We start from the raw sequence: 12,439 nt of genomic DNA, 5'->3' as shown, positions 1-12,439 counted from the left end.
ATGCATAATACCCGGCCGAGTGTGAGTAAGGTAGAGCAATCCTCCTATAAGCCTTCTATATCTAAGAGCATCTACCTTACCAGAGTTATCATTTGAGTGTAATTTCTTGTTTGAGTTCATGGGATTTGTAACTAGTGAGCAATTCAACATCCCAGCTTTATATAAGAGGTTCTTGGCATATTTGGGTTGAGATAAAAATGCTGAACCTCTAAATTGTTTCACCTCCAAGCCGAGGACATAACTCATAGGCCCCAAATCAGTCATCTCAAATGTATCCATCATAACTCTTTTGAATTCATTGAGCATCTTCTCTGAGGACCCCATGTATATTATGTCATCCACATAGAGACAGAGTAGAAGAATTTCAGTGACTCCTATCTTCTTGCAGTAAACTATGGGTTCATTCAAGCTTCGCACAAAGCCCATTTGTATAAATTGAGCATCCATACGGCTATACCAAGCTTTATGGGCTTGTCATAGGCCATATAAGGTTTTATGAAGTTGATATACATCATCTTCTCTGCCTTTAATCACATATCCTTTCGGTTGTGATACAAATACTTCCTCTTTGTGTTCTCCGTTCAAGAATGCCATTTTAACATCTAGGTGATAGATAGTCCATTCCCTCTGAGCGATGATGGCCAAAAACAAACGCACAGATTCCAGTCGAGCAATTGGAGAGAATATCTCCTCTAAGTCTATCCCTTCATGCTGAGAGAACACTTTGGCTACAAGATGAGCTTTTCTCCTTAAAAGAGTACCGTCTACATTGAGTTTTGATTTAAAAACCCATTTGGGGCCAATTTCCTTCCTATTCTTCGGTAACTCCACCAACTCCCAGGTTTCATTCCTCCTTATTGCTTCTAGTTCTTCATTCAAGGCAGTAATCCACTCTTGATCCTTTGCTGCATCATTATATGTGACAGGATCTGCAACAAGTAGAGCAAAAGAGCAAGAATTGTATATCTCTCTTAATTCACGATACTTGGCCGGAGCTTCTTTTTCTTCTCTGGCTGCTTGGATTTGTTCACAGGGAAGAAGAGTAGATAGTTGCTGAGAAGAATCTGACCATTCATTGGATTGAATGGACAGTGTTGATTCAAATTCATTTTTTTCATGATATGGCACGTGAGTATCACGAGACTACACATAAGTTGATGTAGCTGAGTCACCATTCTTCGACCAATCCTATGCCTTCTTCTCAAAGAACTGAATATTCTGGCTGACATATACGCGCTTTGAATCAGGATCCATCACCTTATAGGCTTTGGATCAATCACAATATCCAATCGGGACGCAGGGAAGTGACTTTGCATTGAATTTACTTCATTGCTGAGAGTCAACAAAGCGGTAAGCAAGATAACTGAACATTCTAAAGTGGTTAACTTTCGGTTTCTCACCAGTTAGAGCTTCATAAGGAGTTTGAAGCTTTAAAGCCTTCGTCGGAGACCTGTTGAGGATATAGATAGAGGTGGCAACGGCTTCTGCCCACTACTCCGATGGTAAGCCCTTCTCTTTCATCATAGTTCTTGCCATCTTCATAACCGTCTTGTTCTTACGCTCAACGACGCTGTTTTGTTCTGGTGTGTAAGGAGCTGTCAACTAATGAAGTATTCCGGCCATCTTGCAATAATTTTCAAATTCAGGGGAAAGTGAATTCTCCTCCATAATCCGTTCAAAGAACCTTGATTGGTAGAGAGTATTGCTTCTCCATAAGCAGCTTGTATTGTTTAAATTGTTAAAAAGCTTCTGATTTTCTCTGTATGAAATACACACAAAAGAATCTTGAACAATCATTAGTTATCAAGAGAAAATATAAATTACCTCCAACTGACTCAATGTTTACAGGTCCAACTAAATCAGGATGAACAAGTTCTAAAGGCTTTGAAGCTCTCCTTGTTGAGCTTTTGGTGAAGCTGGCTCATGTCTGCTTGCCTAAAGCGCATGATTCACATGAGCTTATATCAGTAATGACCGGCAAACATGTTACTAGTTGTTGTTCTGATAAGAACTTCAAGTTCTTCATATTAATATGTCTATATCTCTTGTGCCAGAGATCAGAGACATCTGCTATTCTTTGTGCTTTATTTGCTGAGTTAACATCATTACCTTCAAGTGGAAAAAGTTTGTGTGTAGTCATAATAACTTGAGCAACTTTCACCTTGGAACATGCTTCTCTGATGATACACTTTCCTCCTGAGAATTCTACATCATATCCCAATGCCATTAGCTGTCCAACACTCAGTAGATTGTGAGCTAGTTCTGGCACAAATTGAACATTATTTAGTGTAGTGATCTTCCCACTACTTAAACGAAGAGTAACCCTTCTAATGCCTTCAACCTTCAAGAATTTTCCATCACTTAACCGGATGATTTCATTTGGTGTTGCTTCAATGCTCTGGAAGAGTCTCTTCTCACCTGACATGTGGCTAGAGCAACCACTGTCAATCAACCACTCCTCCTGAATCTTTAGATACATTACTAGTTGCCATGAATGCAACTTCACTTACTCTTTCTCATCTTTTGTAACATTAGCTTCTTTGTTTCTGTACCAACATTGAGATTTAACATGACCGAATTTCTTGCAAATAAAACACTGCACACTGTTGTAATGCTTGCTGGGCTCTCCTCCACGACTAGGCTCTATACGGCCAACTTCGATACTTCTGCCACACCTGCATCCCCTTCCTTTGAGAGGGTGGCCACCTCGTCCTCTTCCACCTTTGTTGGGACCATCAAAGTGATGCTGAAAGCCACGACCAGCGTGCAAAGCCTTTTCTCCTTCAAGGTGAATACCTTCTATATTAAGTATTGCTTCATGGTTCTTCAGTGAACCACTTAGTTGCTTAACAATTAGAGTGTTCAGGTCTTTCGCTTCAATAATTGAATGAACTGCTTGTGAAAATCTGGGAGTTAGGCTTCTGAGAATTTTAGAGACAACTGTTTTTTGAGGAAGTTCTTGTTTCAATGCTCTGAGTTGATATACTATGTCCAGGACCCTGCTTACAAAGTCATGGACACTCTCACCTTGCTTCATTTTAACAGCATCAAACTCCCTTTGAAGTGCATGAAGTTGTATGTTGGAATTATCTGAGTCTCCTTGGAATTCAGTTTTTATGATATCCCATGCCTCTTTTGCTGTCTTTGCTTATAATATCCTTACCAGTATTCTAGGATCAAGGGCTCGCTGGATTAGATACATGGCCTTGGCATCCTTCTTGAGACTTTCATTGATTCTAGTTGCATCTCCTTCTTCACTGAACCCTTTCTCAACTAATTTCCATAGATCCTTTGATCTAAACAGGGTCTTCATCATCAAAGCCCAAAGGTTATAGTTGTCACCTTTGAAGTAGGGAACATCAGCATCCTTAGCTGAAGAGGAGGAAGACATTTGCAATTAAATTCAATGAACTATCTCTGATACCACTGATAGGATCTGAACAAACTCAATAAAGATCACACTAGAAGAAGCAGAATGCTTGTTTCTTAGAATTTTCTCATCATAACTGAATACAAAGCTAACAAGTAATAGTATAGTTCAGACAACATCATTCAGACATACTTAGACAACAAACATAAACAACAAAACATTGGATAACTAATCCCAAAGACATACAAAGTAAAGCCTAACCAATCAGTTACTTTTCCTATGCTTCACTGTAGTCTTGCTTTATTTCTTGAGTTAGTTGTTAATTTCCAGATCAACTCACTCTTCAACATATACCGGTTGGACATGGCATTACTCTTGGTGATATTTACCACAATGCCATCATGTGGGCCAGCAATGACATGGGATGAGGAAGTTAGTATCTTCGTTCTGTTGATTCAAAAGTTAGTTGCTTGTTTTGTCACCACCTCTCAATTCAAATGGTAGTTAGTTATTATATAAATACATATGGGAGGGACTTGAGCTTCCCTCCAAAATATATAAGTAGTGGTTTGGTTTGGCCTAATCCCTCATTTTCTACTTGTTACTTTCTCATGTGTACTACTCATTTAGGTTATTCATTCTGACTTAATTGTTTGGTGGTATATGTCATGCTTTTGTTTGTGTGTGTGGTTTCACAGCTGATCTTTTTTAACTTATAGTTTGTTGCTGAATGCTGAGAATGAATCAACTGATGAATGGTATTATTTCTTGTGTTGCTGTATTGCTTTTTGCAACTTTCTCAATTTTATTTTTTACTAGTGCAATTCAAAAAAATTTAAATAAAATTATTTTTATATAAATTATTTTTTCACAGAATAAACAAAAGTGTGTTGAAAGGTGTAATAAAAATTTTTTATTAAAAACTTTGCCAAATAACGTGAACAAAAAAATATAGTATATAAAATCGTGCCAAAAAAACCGTGTCGATACTAAACCAAAAAAACTATGGTAAACATGGAACCATAGGCCATGCTAAAAACTATGGTAATGTTTGGCACAATAGTAAATAACTGTGCCAAAAACAATGACAAAATATGGTACTATTTAAAAAAAAGTGCCAAAATACATTTTCCACCATTGCTATGGGCATGGTTATTTTTCAATGCTAAATATAGTGCCAAAATCAATTTGGCATGGTTTTTAAACTTATTTCCATGCCAATTACCATGCCGATATAGGATTTTTCTTGTAGTGAACGTAGTCTCTGATGGTCGTAAAAATTTTGTACATGCTGAATACAGTTGTCTTCTAATTGGTATTGCATTACCTGCTAAGGACTGAGAGGGTCTAGGACCCCGGTTGGGAGTTTTCTAAATCAAGCCAACAGAAACTCAAAATGAAACTCAATCAAATCATACAAGAGAATATGGGTTACAATGGTCTCATGAAAAAAGACATAATATGCAGTTAATTGCATAAGACAAAGAGGTTAGGAACAAGATTCGCATAAAAGGCTTTTCATATTTTAAAAGCACAAAGAGCATAAACTCGCTTTTTTCTCGAGAATTTTCATCCTGACAAAACTGCATTAACTAAGAACTATCATTGGTATTGCAAAGAGACTTCTGATTAAATGGTATGGTTTGTGATACTGGACAATATTATACATCTATACAACTTAATGTACAGCTAATTGTGAAAAAAAAATTGCTTCTATTTTGGTGAGAGACGTGTTCAAAAACAAAAGGCCAGAAAGATAAGGACAAGGTTTGAAAGTAGATGCACATAAAAGCTTTCAATTTTTTAAAGAAGAACGAGTGCAAACCATCTCTTGTTCTTGAGAATTTCCATTCCCTGTTGACATGCATCACTTAAAAACCATCATAAATTTTATAAATAGATTTTTGATATAATAAAATCTTATCTGTGATGCTGAAATGTACTAATTAATGTCATGGTGATGGCAATTATGCGTCTAATGTCATGGTGCTGATGAATGAATTGAACTCGTTTCTTTTATCTTTTCAATTTACACGAATGCTTAAACACATTTATCATGAATACCCCTAAATACTATGTATAACGGATGGTGGATCAATGGTTGGTTTGCTTGTTACCCTTATTCAAGAAATTGAAGAAGGATGGAAAAAAATAAAATAAAGATGATGTCCTTCAAAAGAAATTGCAAGGTGCAACATCAATTTTAGCCAATTTGGCACTTTCCTATCAGTTTGATTACATTCCAAAGTTTAGCAAATTTTCATTGTTTAAATATTTAAATAAATTGTTAAATATTTTCATTAGATGGTAGAGTGGATATACATAATGCGGCTGCTCCTCCGTGGGTAGAAAGCAATAATTAAATTACATCCACTACGCCGCCAGGCTCGCCACTTCCTTCCCCCAACTTTGCCCTCCGAACGCATGTCAATTATTAATAAAGTGTAACGGTCAAGCTAAACCTGAATATTAATTGTTCAATATTTAAAAATTAAATATTTAAAACTAATTAGCATATATATTATATGTACTTACTCTTAATTTTATCTCTTAAAATACTTTGTTTTTCAACGTTCATTTGGAAAGGACATTTGGCGTTGCATAATTGGCCATATGTCTAATTTCATGACTTTTGATAGCAAAAGCTTTGTTACTAAGCTCTCATTGTTCACTACAAAAAAATAACGTTATTTGCAACACATTTTTGTGACACAAAAAAATTTAAACAATGTTGCAAAATGCAATTTCTAACATAATCTGCGACACAATAAAATGTGTCGTGTTTTAGATGTCAAAAATTTTGGTACACTTTTGAAACATGTGTTGCAAAATTTGGGACACAAAATGTAAACTTTGTAAATTTCATTGCAATTCATGGGTCTTCTGAGATAATATTTGCAATTCAATTTGCAACAATATGCAACATTTTTTTGCGACACGTTTTGTTTGTCGTAAATTATGTTGCAATTGTGTGAGATTTTTTACAACAAATTTTACGACATATTTTGATTGTCGCAAATTGTGTCACAAATTATATTGTAATTTTGTGAGACGTTTTGTGACACATTTTTATTATAATAAATTATGTCGCAAATTAATTATTCATAATAAACAAAACTGTGACACGGGTTACGATTATTTGCAATAATTTTTGAAACCTTTTTTACAAACATGTTTTAAATCCTAATTTACAATCCTCAACAATAACTTTTATAATATTTTGCAAAATAAACATTCTGATTTATATATATTCAAAACAACAATCCAATATAGAATATAATAGTCAAAACATCTAATATAATAAATCAATACAAAATATAATAGTCCAAACATCTAATAGAACAATCCAATATAAAATATAATATTTAAACATCTAATATGACAATAGAAAGTTATCAATAGACATCCAAAACATCCTTACCAACTCCTACAGCTTCATTAAAGATCTGCAAAGCCTTGCCGATAAAACCTTTCTCGCACAATACATGGATAAGAACACCGTAAGTTACTGCATCTCGATAACAAGCATCATGGCCTTTCATCAACTCCTCCCAAACGAGCATTGCTTCATCAACCATGCTGTTCTCCAACAATTATCAGCACCCGTGAAGCTCTATCCGGACTTAATTATCTCTGTACACACCCGTGAAGCTCTATCCACATTATCAGCCTCGCACAGCCCATGAATTAGAATTCCATAAGTGAACAAATCGGGACGCAATTCATTCATGGCCATCCGATTCTACATCTCCAACAACTTGTCAAACCTCGCTATCTTGCATAGCCCTTTGAGCAAGGCATTGAACTCTATGCGGATAAAATTATCTACATTTGAAAGAGTAAAACCAAACTGTTTGCAAACAATAATATTATAGTCTTAACTCATCATAAAACAAATAAATAAATAATTTTCAAATCTAGTCATGCAAAAATCAAACTACCGCTTTCTAATATTAAATCTAATTCTTTTATATTCATCAATTTGATAGTCATGACTAACACCAAGTTGCCACTTACAGTGTAATCCAATAGAAAGGTGAACAACCATTGGTTGTATTAATAAAAAAGTATGGAAAATAGATTGCTCATTAAGTTATAAACATCAACAAGGTAGTTTAAATTAATTTATGCATGCAATAGGTTCTCTATTTCTTTTTTTGTGACAGTAGTCTTATTTAATAAATTTTACTTATATCTTCTTTAATTAGATATCCTAGAAATCAACATTTAACCCAAAAAAGGGTAATTTAGCCAAAAACTAAACTATTAATGTAATAAAATTGATCATCAAATTCATCAACAGAACCCATCGCCACAGAAAATAGATACCTTATTAATCATTATTTTAAACTAGAAAAAAAAATCTTTGTACTAAAGTATAATTGGCCAAAAAACAGATACTAGAGGTCTCCAAATATGAATGTTCTACTTCAAGCTTTCTCATCTTTTATGTTTGAGTTTAACGAAAACTAGCTGTGGAAAATTATTTAGAAGTACAACCAAGGGCAAAAATATCAGTAATTAAATGTACAGATGGGGATTCTTCAAGATATCAAAGGAAATAACATTTAGGGGCAAACCACTAATTTATGAAATCAATAGTGAAGATAACAATTTAGGAAATATTGCAGTTGGTGACTTTTGAAATAAATAATACAACCTGGATATCCATTGCCAGCATTTAGGGGCAATGTGATTCTTCAATAAGGACCTTCCCAACCTAGCCCAACTCGGCCCAACTTTTCATAGTTTCTCATTTGGATATGATGAATCATCTCTACCTCCAAAGCTTTCAATCCCATTGACTTCAGCCATCGCCGTATCAAAAGTGACTATAAGGAGATGTGGAAGAATGTAAATAAATAAAAAACATGTAAGAGGACTGATAATAATACAATTTAACTTAATGTGTACTTGAACTCTAAATAGATTACATATTTAGGGCGTAATGGCTATGCTCTGATATTATTAATGAGTACAGTCAGTAGAAATGTAATCATAGTTGTTATTTGTTTGGTCCCGGCCATTCACTTTGATCTAAAACAAAACCCCCTCAAATGTTAGTCATAACTTGAATATATTCTGCCACACAACATACAATGTTCTTCTAATCATAAAATATAGTAGTGTGGATGTTCACTTTGTTTATCTTCTGATGGTATACAACTAGGGCACCATTTATTGTGTATTATTTCCCAAGTCCTAACACATCATCTAATGTAGGATGATAAAAAGGTGACTTTTGATTAATAGACAGCTTAACAGTTTTCTGGTTCCTTTTACTCAGAAATGAAAGGGTCCTCATAATATGATTAATAAGCACAACAAATACTAAACCAAGAGATAGAAGTAAAGAATAGCATTTAAAAAATGAAGCAGTAATTTTAAAGACTGCTACTGTTTAACAACCATTCCTGATTTCTCATATGATTGATTAAAAACCCATATGTTTTTCCAAAATGCATCCTATGATCTACAGCGAATATAACACAAGAGCATTCCAAGCGAAGGTGATGCGAGATCCGCAAGTGCAAGGAGTCGTCAAGTAATACCTCTCGTGCGAGCACGAGAGGGTCGTATTCCCTGGGCCCAAGGAGCTACTATTACTTCCCTTTCATATATTTCCTAGCCTAACACTCCGAAAGAGGAATAGTAATTATAAAAAGAGAAAGAATTAACTACAATGAAACCGTGTACTACTACACACAATACGAACTCAAGGGAGAATCAAACAGTGAAGGGAGTGATTTGGACAACGAATCCCCTAGGGTTGTCATTAGATCCTCGAATTTAGGATGAAATGCGAGATGGTAGTTGGGCAGTGAGAATCCTAAATTAGCTCAACCCGATGGTCACGGCAATTGAACCCCTAATCCCATACAAGTATTGGGTCGAATCGCCTCGCCCAAATCCTCGTGATGATTGCATTACACCTCGTGGAAATCTCTAATCAAGGTCGATACTCAAACTAGGTCCAACCCTAATTGTCGGAGGGGTACAAAAATACCCGATGGTCACAGCAGTATCTCAGACATGGATCCCTTCCAAGCCAAGTGCGTCTAGTACAAGGACGATGGTCACGCAACCAAGTACAACCTAGAAGTTGAAATACAGAGTTCTCATGCAAATCAACACATCAAAGTACACAAGGCTTGAACCACAAACTACAAGATTCCATAAAAAGAAATACAACATCTAACAAAGCATCAATAAAGATGATCATCCAAATTACAAAACAATCAACCCTAGAGTTCATCATATCCAAATCACAAATAAGTTAGTGCCTCATGATAGAGGACCACTCATACAAGTCCAAGGAACAAATAAACAAGAAAAAGAAGTAAGAACTACTCCCTCTAGCTTTAGATCCCCTTGGATAGTGAAGGTCTTGAAGATTTGAAGAGATCTCCCTCAAATGATGCCTTGACGCCTAGGGATCTTCTCCCAATCTTCTCCTCCAAAGCTTGGCTCCCTCTTGGTGAAGCCTTGCATAGTAGATCGCTGGCAGGAAGAGCGGGGCGGCGGCCAAAGAGGCCCAAGAGAAAACTGCCCCACCAAAAGCCCCCCTTTGGCCTACAAAATCAGTCTCCTTTTATATCCCAGGTCCATACGGGCTCCATGCGGGCGCATGGAGCCCGTGAAGCTCACTGGCGTTTCGGCAAGAAAATGCGTCGGTGCTACAGTACTCATCTACAATGATTTGCTACAGTGTTCTTACTCCAGTGTTTCTGCTGCAGTACCGAGGGTTGTGAAATTCCAGCAAACCTCAAGGGCACCCATGCGGGCGCATGGAGCCGGTGAAGCTCACAGCCGAATACTCGCAGCATGAATAGTGACCCCGGCTACAGTAACACTACAGTGCTTGAACTCTAAAAATGCCGTTTTTGGTGTCGAATTCATCCAATTTGCATTTTTGAGCTTCATTCGGCTCTTTTAAGATCTGCAACACCGAAATAACCAAATTACACTTAAACGGGCATCAATTCATTAAAATATACACAAAGTAATACAAGATTAATATGTATAAAATACGTACATTTAGGCGTTTATCAGAAGGTCATTCTTCATTAACTAAAGAGCAATAATGTAGTCATGTTTTATGAAGCAAACTTTCATCTATATATATTTAGGTGACAAGAATGGCCCCAAGCCTTCCCACTTATTATAGGGTTGCTTGCGTTTGCAAGGAAAAACTAATCCATAAAAAACCCACTTACTATAAAATTATGTTAAATTACTAAGTATGGATCAGGATCAGGCTCCTGTCAGAGAGTATACCCCTCCCGGATAGATATCACTTAGATTCAATCAATCATGTCACACCTGTAAGCCTGACCATGACCACATACTCAGTCCTAATTAATGAACATAATGGTCGGCTATGTCTTTTGTGTATCATAATGGCAGCAATTGTGTTAATGAAACTTTCAACATGATCATGTAAACAACATTTTAAATGATTACACTAGTTTGATTCACATGATTAAATAATCACATAAACAAAACATAAAAGTTACAATTGAGGAAAAGTCAGTGTCACCAACTTGGAGTTCCTCTTCACAGCCTTTCAGCCTCTTCTTGAATTCCTTGGACTGCATATAGCATCTCACAAACTGCAGAATTGAGAAAAAAAAAATTGATCTATGTATTAACTTCTCCTTAATGATGATTCCCAGAAAATGGATTCACATATGGTAATATGAATTACATTGGTTAGCAATGACTAGCAACTTAAAATGCAATGGCAACCATCGGGGGAAATAGCAACAAAAAATCAACGCATATATGGCTATCGGTAAGTCCCTCGTTAAGCTAGCAACATACAAGCATCAAGGCAATCAACACCTAGAAAGATAAGTAATATGAACAAAAGGGAGACCACAAGGAAACTCAGGAATCAATTCACTAAAATCAAAGCATTAGAAGTTAAGGTTCATAATTCGGAGCACTAAAAGATGGTTAGCCCCTCATAGCCTTACTAACAATTATAGCAAAGCAATAAGAGAAATAGAACCCGTCCATTAAACTCCCTTCTTGCTTCACAATCACATCGGAGAAGGCTTGATAATGGTTGTCATTGACGATCCTCTATTTCCACACTTGTTCCGACTCTAGATCTGGTTCTGAATGGTGCTGATGGCTACCCTAACCCGCACCTCCAAAGAGAGATAAGAAGAATCCTTCAAAATCTAATTTTAGGGCTTAAATAACTCTTTCCTGATGTAAGCACGCCCGTGATGATGACCGTGCTAATGACCGTACTTGGCTCTAAATCCTAGGAATCGATTTCTGCACAAAACCTGTAAATCACACAGGAATAAGCATGACCATGCTTGGAGAGCACGCTCGTGCTAGGAGCATATTAACCATGTAGATATTCTCGTGAGATTTCTAGTAAAATGCTGGGGGTAAGTAAACCCGTGCTTACTGACCGTGCTCCTTCAGCACGATGGTGCTAGGGGCAGCGAAACTATGCTTTTTAATTTTGTACAAACTCTAGTAAAATGCACGGGGGTTTAGCACACCCGTGCTTCTGAGCGTGGGTGTGCTTTGGACCCTGCTTGTCCTGAAACTTATATTCCAATGCTGTTTTGCATCAGAATTGGTTTCTTTTCATTCCTTTTGGTCTGAACCCCAATTATCTGCAACATTTAGCAAACATATCTCAAGTTGCATCAGTATGTCATAAAAACGTTGTAAAAAAACAAGTAAAACACACAATAGGGTATATAAAATACCCATATAAAATGCATTCATCAGGAAACCCAAGCTTCTTGCAAAGCATCATTTACCTCATCCTTACCATGTTAGCCTAATGCAGAGCTTGACTGCCTAGCTTCGACAAAAGCATTCTTGACCTCATCATCGGTAAGTCAATCTAATGTAGAGCTTAATACTCACAACCTGCCTATTCTTCATGTCTATGTGCCCTAGAGTTATTTAGTGGTGAGCATGAATACCTATGACTTCAACTCTATAGTAATGTCAAAAATGCAAAAAAATTATATGCAGTGATTTCATTTAAATTCTAGCCATATGCCGGATATTAGAAGAAAATATGGCGTTCGT

General features: G+C 36.4%; 2 protein-coding genes across 2 annotated transcripts; both read right to left on the bottom strand.

Annotated features, from left to right (window-relative positions):
* Positions 1-474: 474 nt before the first annotated feature.
* On the bottom strand, positions 475-1,254 carry LOC120265103 (uncharacterized mitochondrial protein AtMg00820-like). Its single transcript, XM_039273014.1, has 2 exons — positions 1,195-1,254; positions 475-1,143 (listed from the first exon to the last, which is right to left on the bottom strand). Exons 1-2 carry the CDS (start codon positions 1,252-1,254, stop codon positions 475-477), a joined length of 729 nt encoding a protein of 242 aa, XP_039128948.1.
* Positions 1,255-2,506: 1,252 nt separating this feature from the next.
* Positions 2,507-6,948, bottom strand: LOC120265102. Its single transcript, XM_039273013.1, has 3 exons — positions 6,792-6,948; positions 3,164-3,372; positions 2,507-3,031 (listed from the first exon to the last, which is right to left on the bottom strand). Exons 1-3 carry the CDS (start codon positions 6,946-6,948, stop codon positions 2,507-2,509), a joined length of 891 nt encoding a protein of 296 aa, XP_039128947.1.
* Positions 6,949-12,439: the final 5,491 nt, after the last annotated feature.

This window comes from Dioscorea cayenensis, chromosome 7, assembly GCF_009730915.1.
Source record: "Dioscorea cayenensis subsp. rotundata cultivar TDr96_F1 chromosome 7, TDr96_F1_v2_PseudoChromosome.rev07_lg8_w22 25.fasta, whole genome shotgun sequence".
Lineage (NCBI taxonomy): Eukaryota > Viridiplantae > Streptophyta > Magnoliopsida > Dioscoreales > Dioscoreaceae > Dioscorea > Dioscorea cayenensis.
Note: the sequence above shows the minus strand (reverse complement) of the source record. Positions and strands in the feature narration are given on the sequence as shown.